Below are 18,250 nucleotides of genomic sequence, written 5' to 3'. Positions count from 1 at the left end.
CAGGAAGATCCTCTGGAGGAGGAAAGGGCAGCCCACTTCAGTATTCTTGCCTGGAGCATCCCCTGGACAGAGGAGTCTGGTCAGCTACAGTCCATGGGGTCACATAAAACTGGACACAGCTGAGTGACAGAGCACACAGCATCTATGTATGTATGTATCATAAATCTATCATCTATGTATCACCTACATTTCCATCTAATCTATCATTTATCCGTGTATCTCTAGTCTATATATCCACCCACTGCATGTGTGTCTCTATGATCTATCTATCTGCTTATTTATCCGTGTATCTCTAGTCTATACATTCACCCACTGCATGTGTGTATCTATGATCTATCTATCTGCTTATCTGTCTACCGTCTGTCTGTCTACCACCTATTTCCCTTTCATCTGGTGTCTGGAAGGAAACTCAAGCTCAATACGTGAGTTAGTTTTCAAGGATTCCAACATCCACCATGCCAGTGCGTCCGCATAGAAAGCATTTGACTGATTTGGGCAACGTGGTCTGGCTTGGGTTTACAGAGAGTCAAAAACACAGCCCCAGTGAGTAAACCAATTCCTCTCTGAAACCCAGGCTTCCCTGTTGGCTCAGACAGTAAAGAATCCACCTGCAATGCAGGAAATGTGGATTCCATCCCTGGGTCAGGAAGATCCCTTGGAGAAGGGAATGGCAACCTACTCCAGCATTCTTGTCCGGAGAATCCCATGGACGGAGGAGCCTGGCGGGCTGTAATCCATGGGGTCACAAAGAGTTGGACACGACCAAGCAACGAACACTTCTCCTGACGCACAGATCTAATTCTGCCCTAGTCCTGGTGGCAGGACAGTTCGGCAGAGAAGTTGAGACAGCCAAAAACAAGACCCGTGTTGACCCCTGGTCACCCTGACGATGGTGATGGGACAGGCAGTGGAGGGGCTGGTGGTCTTCAGCTCCCACTGACGGCATCCGCTCTGTGTGACCATCAGTGGTGCCACTGGCTCTTTGAGCTCCTGCAAGGAAGAGTTTGCTTCCCATACTGCCAGGACAGCCCTTGGGGAGACGGAGGAAGACACTTGCCGACACCACGGAACTATCTAGTCTCCTCCCGAGCATGGCCCCGCACACCCAACACCAAACTCCACATTGTCAGCGGAACCCACGCGGGCTCCGCATCCCCCTGCTCCTGGCAAAAGCCCACCCAGCGCCCGGGGCGCCTCTGTCCTCTGAGAGCCTCCCTGCCACAGCCGCTCAGCGCGGTAGCTGCAGTTCACGTGTGGTTGTCACTTCCTGAAATGTGCTGGGATGTAACCTCTGGGGCACGCACGCGAGCCCTTAAAATAGCGCAACTTATGTGCTGCCAAACACCAGCCTGTTGCCAGCTGTCCCCTCCCCAAGGCTCCTGGTGGGTGGGGGACATGGTAGCCCAGACAGCCACCTCCTCAGCCTTGGGGGTGGTGGCCAGAGAAGGACCACGGTGTCCGGGCAGACTCGCCTGAACCGTCTGTCACGAGACACCGAGTGTGCTGTTGAGTACAGTCGTTGTGATGTCTGCTCGCAGCCAGGCTCCAGGCTGACGAGCTGTGTTCAATCCCCGCTGTCCCCTACTGTGTGGGCTCCCCGGGGCCAGCAGACACCTGCTAAGTGGACACCTTAAAAGCAAGGTATCCATCCTCCCCCAGCCCTGGAGACCAGACATCTGAGCTCAAGGGGTCCCAGGGCTGAGCCCTGTCCAGAGGCTCCAGGGGAGGGTCCTTCCCGCCTCTTTCGGCTTCTGGGGGCTCCAGGCATCCATTCCTGGGCTGGTGGCTGCCTCCCTCCCGTCTCTGCCTCTGTCTCCACGTGGCTTCTCCTCTGTGTCCGTGTCTCTCCTCTTCTGTGTCTTATAAGGACCCTGTTCCTGGGTTTAGGGCCACCCCCATCCAGGAGGACCTCATCTCAGACCCTTCACTCCATCACAGCTGCAGAGACCCTGCTTCTTCATAAGGCCCTGTGCTGAGGTTCTGAGAGGCTGATGAGGAAGGAAGGGGAGGAAAGGGCACCACGGAGTGCGTCTGGGCCCCTGGGCCCTGTGGGTCCAGCCCAGTTCCTGGACTTCTCTGAAGACCTTGCTTCCCCATCGGTCTGCACAAGGACGGTGCTGACCCCCTTTTGTATCAGGGGCCCTGTGGGCATCACACATGTCTCAGCGAGACTTTGGGGAAAAGTTAAGTCTTACTGCTCTAAACGCCTCCCAGGAAGGCACGTCCCCTCCCGAAGCCCCTCCAGTCCCCCCTCTGAGCACCCCAAATCTCTCCCAGCAGTGTGTCCAGCATGGTGACCAAGGAAGAAACACACTAAACACCGGCTTTTGCAGCATAAATAAGACAGTCCCAACGCGTGTGCTTTCCTAGGACAGGTAACCATAGCGCACAGCCCAGGTCCCTCGCAGGCTGCGAATCTCTTCATTTTTAGCACAAATTGTCTACCCCAACACTCTCCTGTGCCCAGGAATCCCTGTCCTGCCTCCCGTGTTGGGATGGGCCAGCGTCTGATGGTTCAGGCTGTCCATCCTGTGAAAGTCCACCCTTGTCTGTATCAAGTGGGGCTTCCCAAGTGGCTCAGATGGTAAATAATCCACCTGCAGTGTGGGAGACACTGGTTCAATCCCTGGGTTGGGAAGATCCCCTGCAGGAAGAAATGGCAACCTACTCCGGTATTCTGGCCTGGGAAATCCCACAGATAGAGGAGCCAGGCAGGCTGCAGTCCATGGGTTCGCAAATAGTGGGATACATGACTGAGCAGCTACGCACACACTCTAATGTGTCTGCAGTTCTGTGTCTCCTCCAGGGCCCTTGGAGTCCTTAGGAGATGCGTCGATATCTTGCATGACCCACAGTGAAATTCGCTCAGTCACGTCCAACTCTCTGGGACCCCATGGACTGTACCTGCCAGGCTCCTGTGTCCACGGGATTCTCCAGGCAAGAATACTGGAGTGGGTTGTTACGCCCTCCTCCAGGGCGTAAGCCCCCCTCCTCCAGGGGACTGTCCCCACCCAGGGATGGAACCTGGACCTCCTGCACTGCAGGCGGACTCTTTACTGTCTGAGCTTACGTGACCCACAGCTCACACTCATTTCCCACGGGGACATCCGTCTTGTCCGTGGATGCTGGGGCAGGCGGCCCCTGCATTTCCACACCCTCTTGTATATCAAGTCGTAATCTGTGACCAACCGTTTTCCCCACCCCAAGACGGAGCTCTCATGGGTCCGATGACAGGAGGACGCGGGGCCGTGCGCTGTAATGCGCAATTCCGCACTTTGTGGGGACGTGCAATCCACTTCATTATTTCCTGCACTCCAGCCACGCGTCCTGCGGTTTCATTACCTGCCCCGGACACATTTCCATACTCCATCCATTACCCTGATCTGTTCACAGTGCTGAATATTCAGATTAAACCGCAGCTGTTTCCCCATGAATAAGGAATTGGATTCGATTCTATCACACACACACAGACAGAGACGGACAGTCTCTTGGGACAGGAAATTGAGTTGAAGGTGGCGGAAGGCAAGTCAGAAAATTTTATTATCCAAATACCAAAGTCTTTTCTGTATCATCAAAAAACCTTGAAATGGAGCTGGGGGCAGGGAGGGGAGGGTGAACCGGCGGGGCTTGTCAGGGAGGTAATTCAGAGCACACATGAAACCCTAACAAGAGCATTTACTGACGGACTTTTTGTTGACAAACAGGTGGCAGTGAGGGTGGGGGAACCAGCACAGAGGGGCATCTGTCTGGGGTCCCCTTCGACGTGTGACCCAGGTGAGCAGTGATGGAAGGAGCCCGGCGCCGTCTGAGGCCGCTGCCCGCAGGCCTGTCCTCTTCCTGTCCTCTGGAGTGCCTGCTCACTCAGTCGTGTCTGACTCTGCGACTCCACGGACTGTAGCCCACCAGGCTCCTGTGTCCATGGGATTCTCTAGGCAAGAATACTGGAGCGGGTTGCCATGCCCCGATCCAGGGGATCTTCCCGCCCCAGGGATGGAACCCGGGTCTCATGTCTGCTGCACTGGCAGGCGGGTTCCTGACCACCAGCACCTCGCGGGAAACCCCTTAAGGCTATTAGTCATCCTTAAAGACTCTGCTTCAACAGCACTGCCCCATTCCCAAGCCTGTCCTCTCTCCCTATGTTTCTCTGTCGTCTTTCTGCATCATACCATGTAATTGAACGCTGAAGTATCTAAGTAAATGATTCCCCTCTCCCATGCCATTACACTACCAGATCTCCGAGATCATGGACCGTGTTATTTATCCACATTCTTGGGCATGTAGCACACACTCAGATGACCCAATGTTAGCCCATTTAGTTATGCCACGTCCCAGCATAACAAACTGTCAGTAAATTAAAAGACGAGGGACCGAGAGAGTCGGTAAGCTGAGGGTGAGAAGTTACAACTGATCACAACCGTGACCGCCCCTGGACAAACAAAAAGAACAGAACAGGGCAGGGTCAAAGTCCCTTAATAGGTCAGGGTCCTGGGTCCACGCTTACAATGGGTATACTGAATGGAGACCATCATTGGCTGTGTGGACAGTTTCATTAGAAACACTACAAAACCAGGAACACACGTAACTTCTGTAAAACTCATTCATGTGGATAAAAGGGCAGGTTATTTGCACGCTCCCCAATCTTTTTTTAGAATTTTTATCTTATACTAAAATTTTGCAATTTTCAAATTTTATTTTAGAAATTGTTTTTTATTTTTAATTTTATGCTGAAATTTGGGATTTTTCAAATTTTATGCTAAAATTTGGCTGGAACAGGGGTGAGTTCATGTCATTTTTTCTATTTCATTCAACATTCTTATTCTTTGGATGCTTATCAAAATGCACACTAACCAAAAAAGATTAGTTTTTTTAATTTTTTTAATTTCCACACCATACTGCTTGTGGAATCTTAGTGCCCCAACTGGGGACTGAAACCACAGGGGTGAAGGCACCAAGTCCTTACTGCCAGTTGCTGTTGTTCAGTCACTAAAGTCGTGTCCAACTCTTTTTCACCCCATGAACTGCAGAACGCCAGGGTTCCCTGTGCTTCACAATCTCCCAGGGATTGTTCAAACTTATATCCATTGAGTCAGTGATGCCATCCAACCATCTCATCATCTGCCATCCCCTTCTCCTGCCTTCAATCTTTCCCAGCATCAGCGTGTTTTCACACAACAGGTGGCCAAAGTATCTGAGTTTCAGCTTCAGCATTAGTCACTACTTCCAATGAATATTCAGGACTGATTTCCTTTGGGATTGACTGGTTTGATCTCCTTGTAGTCCAAAGGACACTCAAGAGTCTTCTCCAACATCATGGTTCAAAAGCATCAGTTCTTCAGAGCTCAGCCTTCTTTATGGTCCAAGTCTCACATCCGTACTAGACTACTGGGAAAGCCATAGCTTTGACTAGATGGACCTTTGTCGGCAAAGTGATGTCTCTGCTTTTTCAGATGAGATGGCAAGTGCCAATTTGTCCTTGGCTTCTAGAATCTTCCTCTTCACCCCCACCCTCTGCCCTGAGACCGCCGGCCACCCCTGGGAGGCAGATGCAGCCAGCAGAGCTTACACTTCTATTATCAGCAGGGTCCTGCCCCCGCTTAGCTGTGGCTGTGCCCATCTCAGACCCCAGCAGCCTCCAGCTCACAGCACCTCTCTGTCCCCTGGGGCAGGCTCCCGCCCCACCGCACAGACTGAAGGAGGTTCTGTTTCCCTCCTGGAGTTTGTTAATGTTCTGCTGGCAGACGCACAGGCCTTGCAGACCCCAGGGTATAAAGCCGTCTTGTGCAGGGACTGAAAAATCCCATCCCCCCCCAAACACACACAAAACCACACGGATGAGTGGCAGCTCATTTACAGACCCAGAGTGAAAAGCCTGTTTGTGCTCTGAGAAGATGTCTATGTGTGATAAATGCAAACAGAAACACGTATTAATATTTGCTTCCCTCCAGAACTGACATGGGCTTCCCTGGTGGCTCAGATGGTAAAGAATCTGCCTGTAAGGCAGGAGACCCGGGTTCGATCCCTGGGTCAGGAAGATCCCCTGAAGAAGGAATGGCAACCCACTCCAGTATTCTTGCCTGGAGAATCCCATGGACAGAGGAGCCTGGGGGACTAAAGTTCATGGAATTGCAAAGAGTCAGAGATGACTGAGTGACTAACACTTTCACAGAACTGACAACGTGCACACACAAGCATCAGCTTCCCAACTGCACAGGATTCCCGTGTGGTGGCCCTCTCGTGACCCAGGATACTCCCGTTTTTATCTTTAGCCACACAATGTGGACAGAACACCGTCTGCGGTATCGGCCACACAATGTGAACAGAACATCGTCTGCCGTATCGGTAACCAAAGGATGTCGAGGCCGCCAAGCCCTTGGCCGCTGCAGACACCCCAACGGTGCTCCCTGAGGGTTTTAGGATGAAGAAAAACAGAATTCTGTACACCGGACAGTGCGCTCTGTTGTGTCTCACATATTCTAAACAGCGTCCCCAGCAAGTGTGAGGTTCCAGCCACGGGGGGGAACACTGAGAGCCCAAGGTGGGCTTCGTCAAGGACGAGGGCTGTGGGTCTACAACAGCATCAACTTGGATATAAATATTTTCCCTTTCTCAGGACACACAGGCTCATCCTGTCATTAATTCCTACAGAATGCAATGGAATGGTATTTCCTCAGTCGTGTCTGAGTCTTTATGACCCCATGGACCGTAGCCCTCCAGCCTCCTCTGTCCATGGAATTCTCCAGGCAAGAATTCTGGAGTGGGTTGCCATTTCCTCCTCCAGGCAATCTTCCCGACCCAGGGATAGAACTCAGACTTTTAGATTTTCCCACACATAGAAAAGCGCTAAATTCATTAACTTGTAATGTCTGGTTTTCTTTAAATTACTGTCATCTTTTGATGTTCTAATCTTCTTTTTTGTTGCAAAAAACCCTATATATCACGGCCCTTCCTTTATGTCTTCTGAAAAGTCCCTCAGAAAGATCTGAGAGGATACCTCCTGAGCTTGTCTTCAGCAAGTCCTCAAATTAAAACACAATTCTCAGCTTTGAGATGGTGTATTATTATTATTATTTTTTTGATCCCTGGGTCGGGAAGATCCGTTGGAGAAGAAAATGGCAATCCACTCCAGTACTATTGCCTGGAAAATCCCATGGACAGAGGAGCCTGGTAGGCTACAGTCCATGGGGTCGCAAAGAGTCGGACACGACTGAGTGACAAAAGAAAAAGAATTATTTTTTTCAGTAGACAAAGTATGCGATCATTACAAACAAAATCACAATTTAACAAGAGTTATTTAGCCGATGGCTCAGAAGTAAACCACCCCTGAAAGGCCAGCTTGAAAGCAGTTACACGCCTCCAATGCATCATTAAGATTTAACACACTTAACGTAATCGCGACCCTTGCGGTTCGAAGGGGCCCGTTTATCTAAAAGAAATTGCACTGGCCTCCGACCCCGCCTTGCGCTCGCTCCCGCGGCGCGCGTGCCCGCTCCCGCGCTCGGCGGGCACGCAGAGCACGCTCCCCCTGTAGCCCTTCGCCTCCAGGCACACCGCCCTGCCCCCGGGTCGCTCCCAGCGGGCACGCACTGCGCATGCTCGACCGACAGGCCTCCCGAACGCCGCCACTACAGACACGCACTGCGCCTGCTCGACCAACCCCCCCCCCACCACCCGCCCCCAGCCAACTACCCGCGCGTGCCCCTCCCGACGAGCTCTCACCGCGCATGCGCGCAGTTCTGCGAGCGGCTGGGGGAAGCCAGGGCGTCTAGCTGGCGCGGGGCCACACCCACCAAAAGCCTAAGAAGTAAAAGGCCTCGAGTCCGGTGCCCGCCACCCCTCGCCCCCGTCCACAGTCCAGCTCCTGAGTGCCCTCCGGTGCGCCCACGCGCCCTGCACAGCGTCCGGCTCACCAAGGCGCCCCGCACTGCCTCGGGGCGTTGACGGGCGGCGCCGTGTGATGACGCCACGCGTCGCGTTGACGCACGGCTGAGGAGACCTTCTTTGGGTGCTCGTCCCGGCGCGCCCGTTTTGAAGCTGCCCTGAGTTGGGCGGGTTCCCCCGCGGTCGGACCGTCCGCCTCAGCCGGGACCTCGAGTCCGCGCAGCACCCCGCGGCGGGGCTTCGCCTCACCCCTGACCTCCTGAACTCCGGGCCCGCGACCCCCACCAGGCCGGGCGTCGTATTCCGCGAACCCTAGGCCCTCGACCCTCACCGGGCCGGGCGCCGCCTCACCCCTGACCTCCTGAAGCCCGGGCCTGCGAAACCCACCGGGCCGGACCAGTTCCTCCCCGAACCCGGGGCTCGCGGTCCCCGCCGGGTCCCTGCCTCCTCACCAGACCCCAGGACCCCCACCGGGCCGGACCTCCTCTTCCCCGAACCTTGGGCTCGCGACACTCGCCGGGCCAGGCTGTCTCCTCATCAGACCCCGGGACCCCCTCCGGGCCGGGCGCCGCCTCACCCCGGACCCCAGGACTCCAGGCCCGCGACCCCCACCGGGCCGGGCCTCCTCTTTCCCGAACCCCGGGCCCGGGCCCCCCGCCAGGTCGCTGCCTCCTCACCAAACCCCAGGAGCCCCCCGGCCAGGTTCCCGTCTTTTGCCCCGGGGCCCTTGACCCCCACTGGCTCGTGCCCTCAGGGGCTGGTCGCCGGCCCCGTGTGTGGTCCATTCAGGCCGGACGTGGGTCCCGGCTTCAGGCACCTGTGCGCGAGGAAAGAGGGGTGGGGGCGTCCCTCGGGAAGGAGGGCCCGAGCCCCGGAGATGCCGCCCGGCAAGGTCCTGCAGCCGGTCCTGAAGATGAAGGTGGACGAGCTCTTCCTGTGCTGGCTCAGCGAGTCCAGCACGCAGGCGATGCTCCGGGACTGCTTGCGGAGGATCCAGATGCCCGAGAGGGGTGCGGGAGACGCGGAGCAGCCGGGGCCCCGGCTCGCAGCCGCTGCCCCCGACCCCGCCTGGAGGCCGCGCGAGTGCGAAGGTCCCGGGGCGCCCGGCCCGACCCCAGCGTCCACCGCGCTTCCAGTGGGAGCCGCTTCCAGTGCCAGGAGTGGGCCGCCGGTTCGAGGGCCTCGACGATCCGGAGGGACGAGAGTAGTAAGTTCCTCTTGCTTCTGCTGACGCCTGCGAAGGTAACTGGGGGGTTCCCACCGACATATGGCTGGGGGTGGCCGAGGCAGGTGGAGGAATGTCAAGCGTGCTAACCGCTTGAGTGTGTAGGCTGTCTCCTTCAGTGACCAGTGACCAGTGATCAGTTCAGTCGCCCAGTCGTGACCGACTCTTTGCAACCCCATGGACTTCTGCACGCCAGGTTTCCCTGTCCATCACCAACTCCGGGAGCTTGCTCAAACTCATGTCCATCCAGTCGGTGATGCCATCCAACCATCTCATCTCCTCCCTTCGCCCCCCAAAAAGTCCTGCCCGCTGAAAAGTACTGTCTTCGACATCTTCCACATTGATCATGTTTTTGGAGTTTGTTTACAGTTGGTTTTAGTTATGCATGCATGGCTGCTTTTTTTCCTGCTCTGCTTAGTTTGTGAACGTTGACATTTTATCCCAGATTCGTCTGCTTTTGTCCCTGAGTTTTGACAACAGGGCTTCCCTGGTGGCTCAGATGGTAAAGATCTGCCCACAGTGCAGGAGACCTAGGTTCATTCCCTGGGTGGGGAAGATCCCTGGAAAAGGAAATTGTTACCCATTCCAGTATTTTTGTCTGGAGAATCGCATGGACAGAGGAGCCTGGTAGGCTACAGTCCAAGGGGTCACAGAGAATCTGACATAACTGAGGGACTAACAGTTTTTCTACAATAAGGACAGTTGGACAGCAGTGCCTATACGAGTAAAGTGCTTCTGTGCTGGTTAAATATAATAAAGCGTCTCCAGGTGCTTATGGAAAACACATAGGGGGAATCAAAAGAAGAAGAAAAAGAGTGGTGGGTGCATATCGCTCCCCTTGTTGTCGTTTTGATGTTTAGTCGTGTCGCACTCTTCAAGACCCGGGGGACTGTAGCCCGCCAGACTCTGTCCATGGGATTTTCCAGGTAAGAATACTGGAGTGGGTTACCATGCCCTTCTGCAGGGGAGCTTCCTGATCCAGGGATTGAACCCTAGTCTCCTTCCTCTCCTGCATTAGCAGGCGGGTTCTTTACCGTTAGTGCTGCCTGGGAAGTCCAGATGCACTGAGGGTGGCTGTAAATAGACAGGAAGCTGTGTTGCTCACCTCCTGCTGTGCAGCTTGGCTGCAGACTGGTACCAGTCCACGGCTCAGGTGTTGGGGACCCCTGCTCTTGACGTCTTGCCTCAGCCTCCCCCCCCCCCCGCCCCCCCCCCCGCTAAAATGAGGAGGTGGCTGTGTGAGGAGAGCCAGGGCTTGGAGAGCTGCCTGCAGTAGTGACAGTCCCCCGTCCTCCCGCCAACTGCCTGGTGCTCTTACTGGGATCCCCGGAACCTCCCGTGGTGAGCCGTCCACGTTGTCACTAGGTGTGTTTTGTGACACAGCCCAACAGACATCACTGGAAGATGAATTCCTGTGTTTCGTGACCCCATAAATTGTGTGAGTCCCCCTGGGACTGGAACTGTTTACCGAAAACTTGAGGGGGGCAGCTTTGACGCCTGAGAAAGACCTCATTTATGCATGGCAGGCAGAAAGCCACAGAGTGTGGGCGTGAATCCTCAGGCCAGAGTGGTGTTTCCCCAAGAACAGGTTCATGCACTGTGCTGCCTGGGGCCGTGGAGACACCAGCTTCTGCCTGGAAGGATGCGACGGGGCTCGGCGGTGGGGCTGGAATAGTCGGGGGGTGGGGGGGGGCGTCTGTTAAATGAAAGAAGTGCTGACGGGGGCGGGTAAGACTGAAGACCCCTTCTCTGGTCTGCAGTTTCCATGACCAGATAGAGTAAGTCACCATGAGGACCCGGATATTGGTTTTTTGTTTTAAATATTTGCTTATTTTTATTTATTTATTTGACTGCACCAGGGTCTTACTTGTGGCCTGTGAAATCTAGTTCCCTGACCGGTAATCGAACCCAGGCCCCCTGATTTGGGGGCCCAGAGTCTTAGCCACTGGGCTACCAAGGAAGTCCCCTGAGGACCCGGTTTTGAGGGAAAGCAGAATGACTCTCTCCTAACTGTCCCAAGAGGTTTCAAAAAGGAATGACAGGGACCTGCCTGGTGGTCCAGTGGTTGGCTCCACACTGCCAGTGCAGAGGGCACAGGCTCCACCCGTGGTCAGGGAGCTAACAGCCAACATTCTGCTGCGGCCAAAAAGAACTGTTGATGGACCTTGTCTGGGGCCTGAAGGTGGCTTTAAACATGTCTCGGTGAATGTGGAGTTTTTGGCTTCAGTTGAATTTTGAGAGGCCAGTAACCCAAAAAGGACTGTTGTCATTGGGATAAAATGATAAGACTTCTTTGACCCCAAGAAATGGATAATTAGTGTTAGGAAAATGTTCCTACATATAATGCTATAAGAAAAGTTCTGAGTTTGTGTTCTCTAAGAGCTAGTAGGAAGTGAAGAAACCTCATGTGGAGCTTTCCTGGTGGCTCAGTGGTAAAGAATCCACCTGCCGATGCAGGAGACACAGGTTCGATCCCCGAGTTGGGAAGATCCTCTGGAGGAGGGCACGGCAACCCACTCCAGTATTCCTGCCTGGAGAATCCCATGGACAGAGGAGTCTGGTGGGCTGCAGTCCGTGGGGTCACAAAGAGTCGGACACGACTGAGCCAGTCAACAGCAACATAAGGGCTCTGTGTAGAATCTGCATGCAGCTCTTTTGTGAGACTTATATTTTCACATATTTCTCTTCAGTCTTTGTCCCATTTTGTTGTTGGTTTAACATGTCTTTTGAACACAAAAAGCTGTTTTTTTTTAAATTATATCAATTTCATTCTTTCATGGTTCTTATGTATTGCATCCAATCTATGAAACGTGTGAGTCTCCCAGGCTGTCATGGTTGCCTTTTGTTTTCCTCCTAAAACATTCCTGGTTTTCCCTTTTGCGTTTAGAGTTCTGATCCATTTCTCTTCAGTTTCTGTGTGTGGTGTAAGATATCCAGGTAACCAGCCGTCTTTGAAGTCTCTCTTTTCTTGCAGAGCTGCACTGTGAGTCACATTGTTGAAAATCAGTCAGCCTTGTGCATATGGGTCTGTTTCCCGATCTCTGATCCCGTGATCTGTGTTTGAAGTCTCACTCTGCAGCTCTTTGGGGGTGAACCTGTGGAAAGCAAGTGGTGTACGGCCAACCCAGTTCTTTTAAAACGGTCTGAGATTCTCAGATGTTCTCTGACCTCAGGCTGTCCTAATGTTCTCATCTTCGTGTAACCCTGAGAATCAGCTTGTCAACCTCCACAGGAAAGCCTGTTGGAGTTTTGACTGGGGCTGCGTTGAGTCTGTAGATCAATCTGGCACCACTAATACCTTAAAAATGTCCAGTTTCCCAGCCCACGGCTCCGGATATCTTTCTGTCTTCTTGCATCTCATCATTTTCCGTCAGCGACGGTGCATGCGTTCCAGTGCTTTGCCCCTTGGTGAAATTTGTTATCTACTTGTTTAGACATTTAGTGCTTTGCTTCTGTTTGTAGATATGGGGTGTCTAGTTACCTGGTGATTTGACTTGACCTGACTCAGTACTGGTTTAGTCCCGGTGTAGGGTCATGGTTTAGCCCTGGTTTAGGGCTCTGGTTCAGTCCAGGTCCAGTCCATGTTCAGTCCACGTTCAGTCCAGATTAAGCTTCCTCACCTCCTGGGACTGCCTTCTGCCCTGGGGGAAGGTGCGGGGTCCCCATGAGACGGAGGAGGGGCACAGGGCCCCATAGGGTGATGCAGGGTCTCATGAGAACAGGGCATGCAGGGTCCCCGTGAGGAGGAGGGATGCAGAGTCCTGTGAGGAGGAGGAGGCGCACGGGGTCCCCTAGGAGCTTGGTGTGGGGTCTCTGAAGAGAAGAGGGGATGCAGGGTCCCCGTGAGGAGGAGGAGGGGTGCAGAGTCCCGTGAGGAGGAGGAGGCGCACGGGGTCCCCTAGGAGCTAGGTGTGGGGTCTCTGAAGAGAAGAGGGGAAGCAGGGTCCCCGTGAGGAGGAGGGGTGCAGAGTCCTGTGAGGAGGAGGAGGCACACGGGATTCCCTAGGAGCTTGGTGTGGGGTCTCTGAAGAGAAGAGGGGAAGTGGGGTCCCCGTGAGGAGGAGGAGGCACACGGGGTCCCCTAGGAGCTTGGTGTGGGGTCTCTGAAGAGAAGAGGGGAAGCGGGGTCCCCGTGAAGAGGATGGGGGCACGGGGTCCCCTAGGAGCTTGGTGTGGGGTCTCTGAAGAGGGGAAGCGGGGTCCCTGTATGGAAGGGGGGCATGGGGCCCCCTAGGAGGGTGATGCCGGGTCTCGTGTGTGGGATCTCTGAAGAAGGCTTTCAGAGTCTGCTCGAGGATGTGGCAGCGGCTGGTGTCCATCAGGAGGTGATGGCCGCTGCTGCTCCCTAGAGGTGGGGGTGCCTGTGGCTGAGGGGTTCCCTGCGGCTGCAGGGCCCCAGTGCTCCCCTGGGCGGAGGCCCTGTCTGACCGAGACCTGGACCGTCTGCACCCCCACCCTGTGGCTGGGATCCCCGTTCCTGTGTGTGCGCTGTGGCGAGCTTTGAAGCGGCGCCCTGGTCGATAGCGTCAGGTGGCCCGCATCCTCCCAGTCCCTGGCACGGGCAGAGCGCGCCAGGGCCGTGCAGGGCACTTCTGTGGCGTCCCTGCTGGTGGAGAGGAGCTGGCTTAGTTTAGGAAGATGAGGCGCTTTCCCGTCAGCTTTCACAGGACTAGGAAAGCTGTTCACACAACTCGTCTCGTCTTACCCCGGGCCCTGAGGCATCCAGGGCTCTGGGCCAGGGCACACCATCTGAGGTCTCTTCTACAGCTGCAGGGGTCCAAGCACCCGCCAGCTCTCCCAGGACGCTCCCCACGGTCAAGCGCCCGGCCCTCCTCCCGGGTCCTCGCTGAGCGCTGCTCCCGGACCGTGGGGCCTCGTGCTGTGTCAGGTGGACCCTGGCCCTGGCTCTGGCCCCCAGCTCTCGGATCCTTGCGCCGAGGACGTCCAAGCTCAGTCCTCACGAGCACCTCGTCTCTTCTCATCTCAGCAAAGGGTCAGTCTCTTACTCGTGTCCGACTCTGTGCGACCCCACAGACTGCAGCCCTCCAGGCTCCTCTGTGCATGGAATTCCAGGCAGGAATACTGGAGTGCTTTCCTGTTTCCTCCTCCAGGGCATCTTCCTGACCCAGGGATCGAACCCAGGTCTCCCGCCTTAGCAGGCGGGTTCTTTACCCTGAGCCACCTGGGAGGCCACTGCGGTCCCAGGAGACGCCTGTGGAGTAACGGCTGCGTTTTAAGGCTCAGCAGCATCTCTGACTGCTTTGAAAATTTGTTTATTTTTAATTGGAGGACAATTGCTTTACAATATTGTGTTGGTTTCTGCCGTACATCACTGTGAATCAGCCATAGGCATACACGTGTCCCCTCCCTCTTGAACCTCCCTTCCACCTCCCTCCCCATTCCACCCCTCTAGGTTGTCACAGACCCATTTCTCTTTTCAAGACCCCGTCAAGTGGTGTTCCAGAGGGTCTGCACCGTGGGTGTTCCCTGCCCGAAAGCAGCCCAGGGTTCCAGCGACCCATCCCTGGCGGGCACCTGACCGGCCCCTGTCCATAACACGGCTCTCTGGCGGCACCTCTGGGGCTTCGTCACCATTTCCCAGGTGACCTTCTTGTCCTCAAGCATCTTCTCTGCTGGGGTGTGTTTTCGGATGCGCTTCTGGTTTACACATGGGTTGGTTGCTTTTTCTCGTTCAGTTGGCAAGTTCTGTGTCTGTTCTGGGCACAACTGCTCTATTTATCACTATGGGATTTGCAAGCTGTCTCTGTAGCAAGTGACTTGTCGTAGGTTGCATTTCTTCCACCAGTTTCACATGTGTGCTAAGTTGCTTCAGTCGTGTCTGACTCTCTGTGACCCCATGGACTGTAGCCCGCCAGGCTCCTGTCTGTTGGATTCTCCAGGCAAGAATACTGGAGTAGGGTGCCATTTCCTTTTCCAGGGGATCTTCCCAACCCAGGGATCGAACCTGAGTTTCCTACATTGGCAGGTGGATTCTTTGCCACTGAACCATCTGGGAAGCCTAGCACAGAACACAGTGATTTGATACTTCTGTACATTTCAACAAGTCTGTGATTCCTCACTGTACAAAGACATGACTGTAATAAGTGACCATGTTCCCGACACTATATTTTTAAGCTTTTTTTTTTATCTTGATGTGGACCGCCTTTTAAAGTTTTAATGAGTTTGTCACAATATTCCTTCTGTTTTATGTTTTGGTTTTTGGCCCCCAAGGCAGACTGGCAGGGCCGTGCCTGCATCGGCAGTCTCCGAGCCCCCGGTGCCCCTGCTGACATCCTGAAATGAGAAGTCTGTCCCGAGCACGGGCCCCCCCAGCATGCTGTTGGGGGCCTTCCTGCGTGTTGTGAGCGGGTCTGACAGGGCAGGCCTCGGGCACCGTGACCTCACACCACATGTGATGGCGCCGTGGCCACTGAGTGGTACACACTCTGCCCCAGACTGTCCCCGTGTCTGCAGAATGGGGGATGTGGGGGTCGGCCGCCGAGCCCTGAGCCCCTGAGGATATTCTGGGAACAGGAGGACGGAGCGGGGCCGAGAGAGGGGCAGAGGCAGAGGATAGGCACACGACAGGGGTCCTGAGCAGGAGTTTGGGGCAGGTGACGCTGCAGCCGGAAGAGGCTGCATCCCTGTGATTCCCGCTGGGGACACTCAGGAAGGGCGGAGCACGGATACAGGGTGGATGGATGGTGCTGGGGAGCGGGCGTGAACCGGCTGAGCCCACGGACTCCAGGGCAGGGGCTGGGGGAGGGACCTCCCTGGCTGTCCCGTGCTGACACCTTCGTCTCCAAGGCAGCGAGTACAGGTTCGATTGCTGATCTGCGGGTTTGATTGCTGATCTGCGGGTTCGATTGCTGATCTTCGAGCTAAGGTCCCACATGCCCCGGGGCCAAAAACTGAAAACACGAAGCAGAAGGAATGTTGTAACAAATTCATTGAAAACTTTAAAAAGTGGGCCACATAAAAAATACTATTTTAAAATCTTAAAAAACGTACAGCCCCCAGGGCAGCAAGCCTGCTGAGTGACACCGCAGTGGTGGCAACACAGCGCTGTGCCTTTGTCTGAACGGACCCTCAGGGTGTGCAGGACCAGACGCACCCTGGGGAGACTGCGCGTCTTCAGGGCAGCCTTATCTACGTGGGTTCCTCACCGCAGTGATGTGGGCTCCTATTTCTAACAGACGCAGTGCCCCGCTCAGGCTGTTCCTGACAGGGGAACCTGGGCCCTGCAGGCGGTTCTGGACTTCTGCCCTCTGTTTCTGTGAGACAAACACGGCTGGAAAAAAACGAGCCCCAAACCTGAAGTCCGTTAGAGAGACAGGAAGAGGGTGGGTGAGTGAAGAGGCTCCTGACCCCCAAGGCCATTTCCCCAGACAGCTCTGTCCCGGGGCAGGGAAGGGTGAAGGGACATGCGTCCCTGGGGTCCTGCGATGTCAGGGGTGGGACCCTCAGGCCAGGGGTAGACTGCATGTGTGTCCGTGTCCGGGGGGCGAGGGCGGGGAGACCCGCCCAGAGCGGGCCTGGCTCTGCGGGGAGTCCACCCCCACGTCAGGGCCCGGGTTCCCTTTTCAGGGTTCCCAGTACATGACGGTCTGAGTCGGATTCTGTTCCTCCCCGTGTTCTGGTTCTCATCACGCTGTGCACCTGTGTACACGCCGGAATGCGGTAGAACCCTCGCTTGCACCCGCACCCCGAGTTTTCACAGGAGATAGTGTACAGGTTGAGTGAACATCTTCCCAACTGGTGGTTCAGAGGGTAGAGAACGCGCCGCCAGTGTAGGAGGCCTGGGTTTGATCCCTGGATGGGGAAGATGTCCTCGGAGAAGGAATTGGCCGCTCACCCCGGTATTCTTGCCTGGAGAATCCCACGGATCGAGGAGCCTGGCGGGCTACAGTCCATGGGGTCGCTCAGACAGGACTGAGCAACACTTTCACTGTTTTGTTTTTTTTTCCCCTACACTCCTAAGTGCGCGTGGGTGGTGACCTCCAAAGCCCTTCTTTTGCCGCCAGTTTCCCAGGGAACAGCTCTTGGGCCGCAGGCAGGCTGTGGGCCCGCGCGTCTGGGCCGCTAGGTTCCAGCTTAGCCCTGGGCTGGCTGACGGCGTACGGAGAGAAGGCCGGGTCCCTCCCGGGGAGCCCGCGGGCGGCGGGCCTCGGCGGCCTGTCTGCGGGCTGAGCAGAGCAAGGGTCGGGGGTGGGGGACGGGGGGGGCGGCCGCCTCCCTCCACGCGCAGCGGGCTGGCCCGGGGCGGGCGTCCTGCGCTTCGTCCAGCGCTCGGTCTGGCCCGGGGCGGGCGCCCTGCCTCCGGCCTGCCCCGCGGAGCGCAGCGGGGCCCGGGGAGGGGCCGCCCGCCGCCTGCTAGCCGCGCCTCCCCTGCCCGCGCTGTGCGCGCCCGCCCCGCCGGAGGAATGCGCGCGCCCGGGGTCCGGCCCCCAGAGCGCCGGCCGGCGACGCATGGAGCGCGCTGAGCCCGGCCGCCTGGACCGCCCCGACCCCGCCGGCCCCGGCCAGCCGCAGCCCCGCGAGCGCACCCGGCCCGGGCCGCGGCGGCCCACGCGAGCCGACATGCGGCTCCGTGACCTCTCCCTGCGCCAGGACCCCGACCTGCGGCAGGAGCTGGCCTCGCTGGCCCGCGGCTGCGACTTCGTGCTGCCCTCGCGCTTCAAGAAGCGGCTCAAGGCCTTCCAGCAGGTGCGGGCCGCGGGGCTGCTGCGTCCGCTCAGCCCCGGAGAGGTCGGGGCGGGGGGCTGCCCGTGCTGGGGGGCTGGGGGCTTCACCTCTGCCCGGGAACAGCGCCCCTGCGCGCGGAGAGCAGATGTGTGGCCCGTGAAGTTTGTTGGGACAGCCGCTCTGAAGCGAGGCGCCCACAGCTCCTTTCTGGGAGATTCAGCCGCAAGGACCGCGGTGCCTGGAAAACGCCTGCGGAGCGGACTGAACGGGCTGGGGAGGCTTTAGCCCTGGCTCCGCAGGCGCACAGGCAGCCTCCCCGCGTGGTCGGAGCACAGCGCCCGTCGCAGTAACGCAGTGCTCTCAGGACCGAGCGCGGTTCGCTGCGAGCGCGTGTGGAGTTTGAGCGCTTTAGAGGAAGCGCATCGCTCGTTGGTTTCAGCAGGCACTCGGCTTTTAAACTTC

The 18,250-nt window shown here is 56.4% G+C and overlaps 2 protein-coding genes and 1 long non-coding RNA gene across 8 annotated transcripts in view; 2 read left to right on the top strand and 1 right to left on the bottom strand.

Annotated features, from left to right (window-relative positions):
* KCNMB2 (potassium calcium-activated channel subfamily M regulatory beta subunit 2) overlaps positions 1-18,250 on the top strand; it is a 513,346-nt gene that overhangs the window by 255,460 nt on the left and 239,636 nt on the right. The gene's annotated exons all lie outside the window — the stretch shown is intronic.
* LOC132345671 (uncharacterized) lies at positions 3,661-7,972 on the bottom strand. The gene is made up of 2 exons (XR_009495133.1): positions 7,788-7,972; positions 3,661-7,204 (listed from the first exon to the last, which is right to left on the bottom strand). It is a non-coding gene; the product is annotated as an uncharacterized lncRNA (long non-coding RNA).
* Positions 7,963-18,250, top strand: part of LOC100298789 (serine/threonine-protein phosphatase 2A regulatory subunit B'' subunit beta) — a 40,959-nt gene continuing 30,671 nt past the window's right edge. Inside the window, exons 1-2 of one of the 2 annotated variants that reach the window (XM_024995403.2) lie at positions 7,963-9,085; positions 9,964-10,029. In XM_024995403.2, coding sequence (XP_024851171.1) covers positions 8,756-9,085; positions 9,964-10,029 — 396 coding nt within the window. In that variant the 5' untranslated portion in view covers positions 7,963-8,755. The remainder of the gene's footprint in view (positions 9,086-9,963; positions 10,030-18,250) is intronic. The other variant, XM_024995404.2, reaches the window with a different exon arrangement.

Source organism: Bos taurus, chromosome 1, assembly GCF_002263795.3.
Source record: "Bos taurus isolate L1 Dominette 01449 registration number 42190680 breed Hereford chromosome 1, ARS-UCD2.0, whole genome shotgun sequence".
NCBI classification, from domain to species: domain Eukaryota; kingdom Metazoa; phylum Chordata; class Mammalia; order Artiodactyla; family Bovidae; genus Bos; species Bos taurus.
The sequence above is the reverse complement of the archived record's forward strand: the minus strand, read 5'-3'. Positions and strand labels throughout refer to the sequence as shown.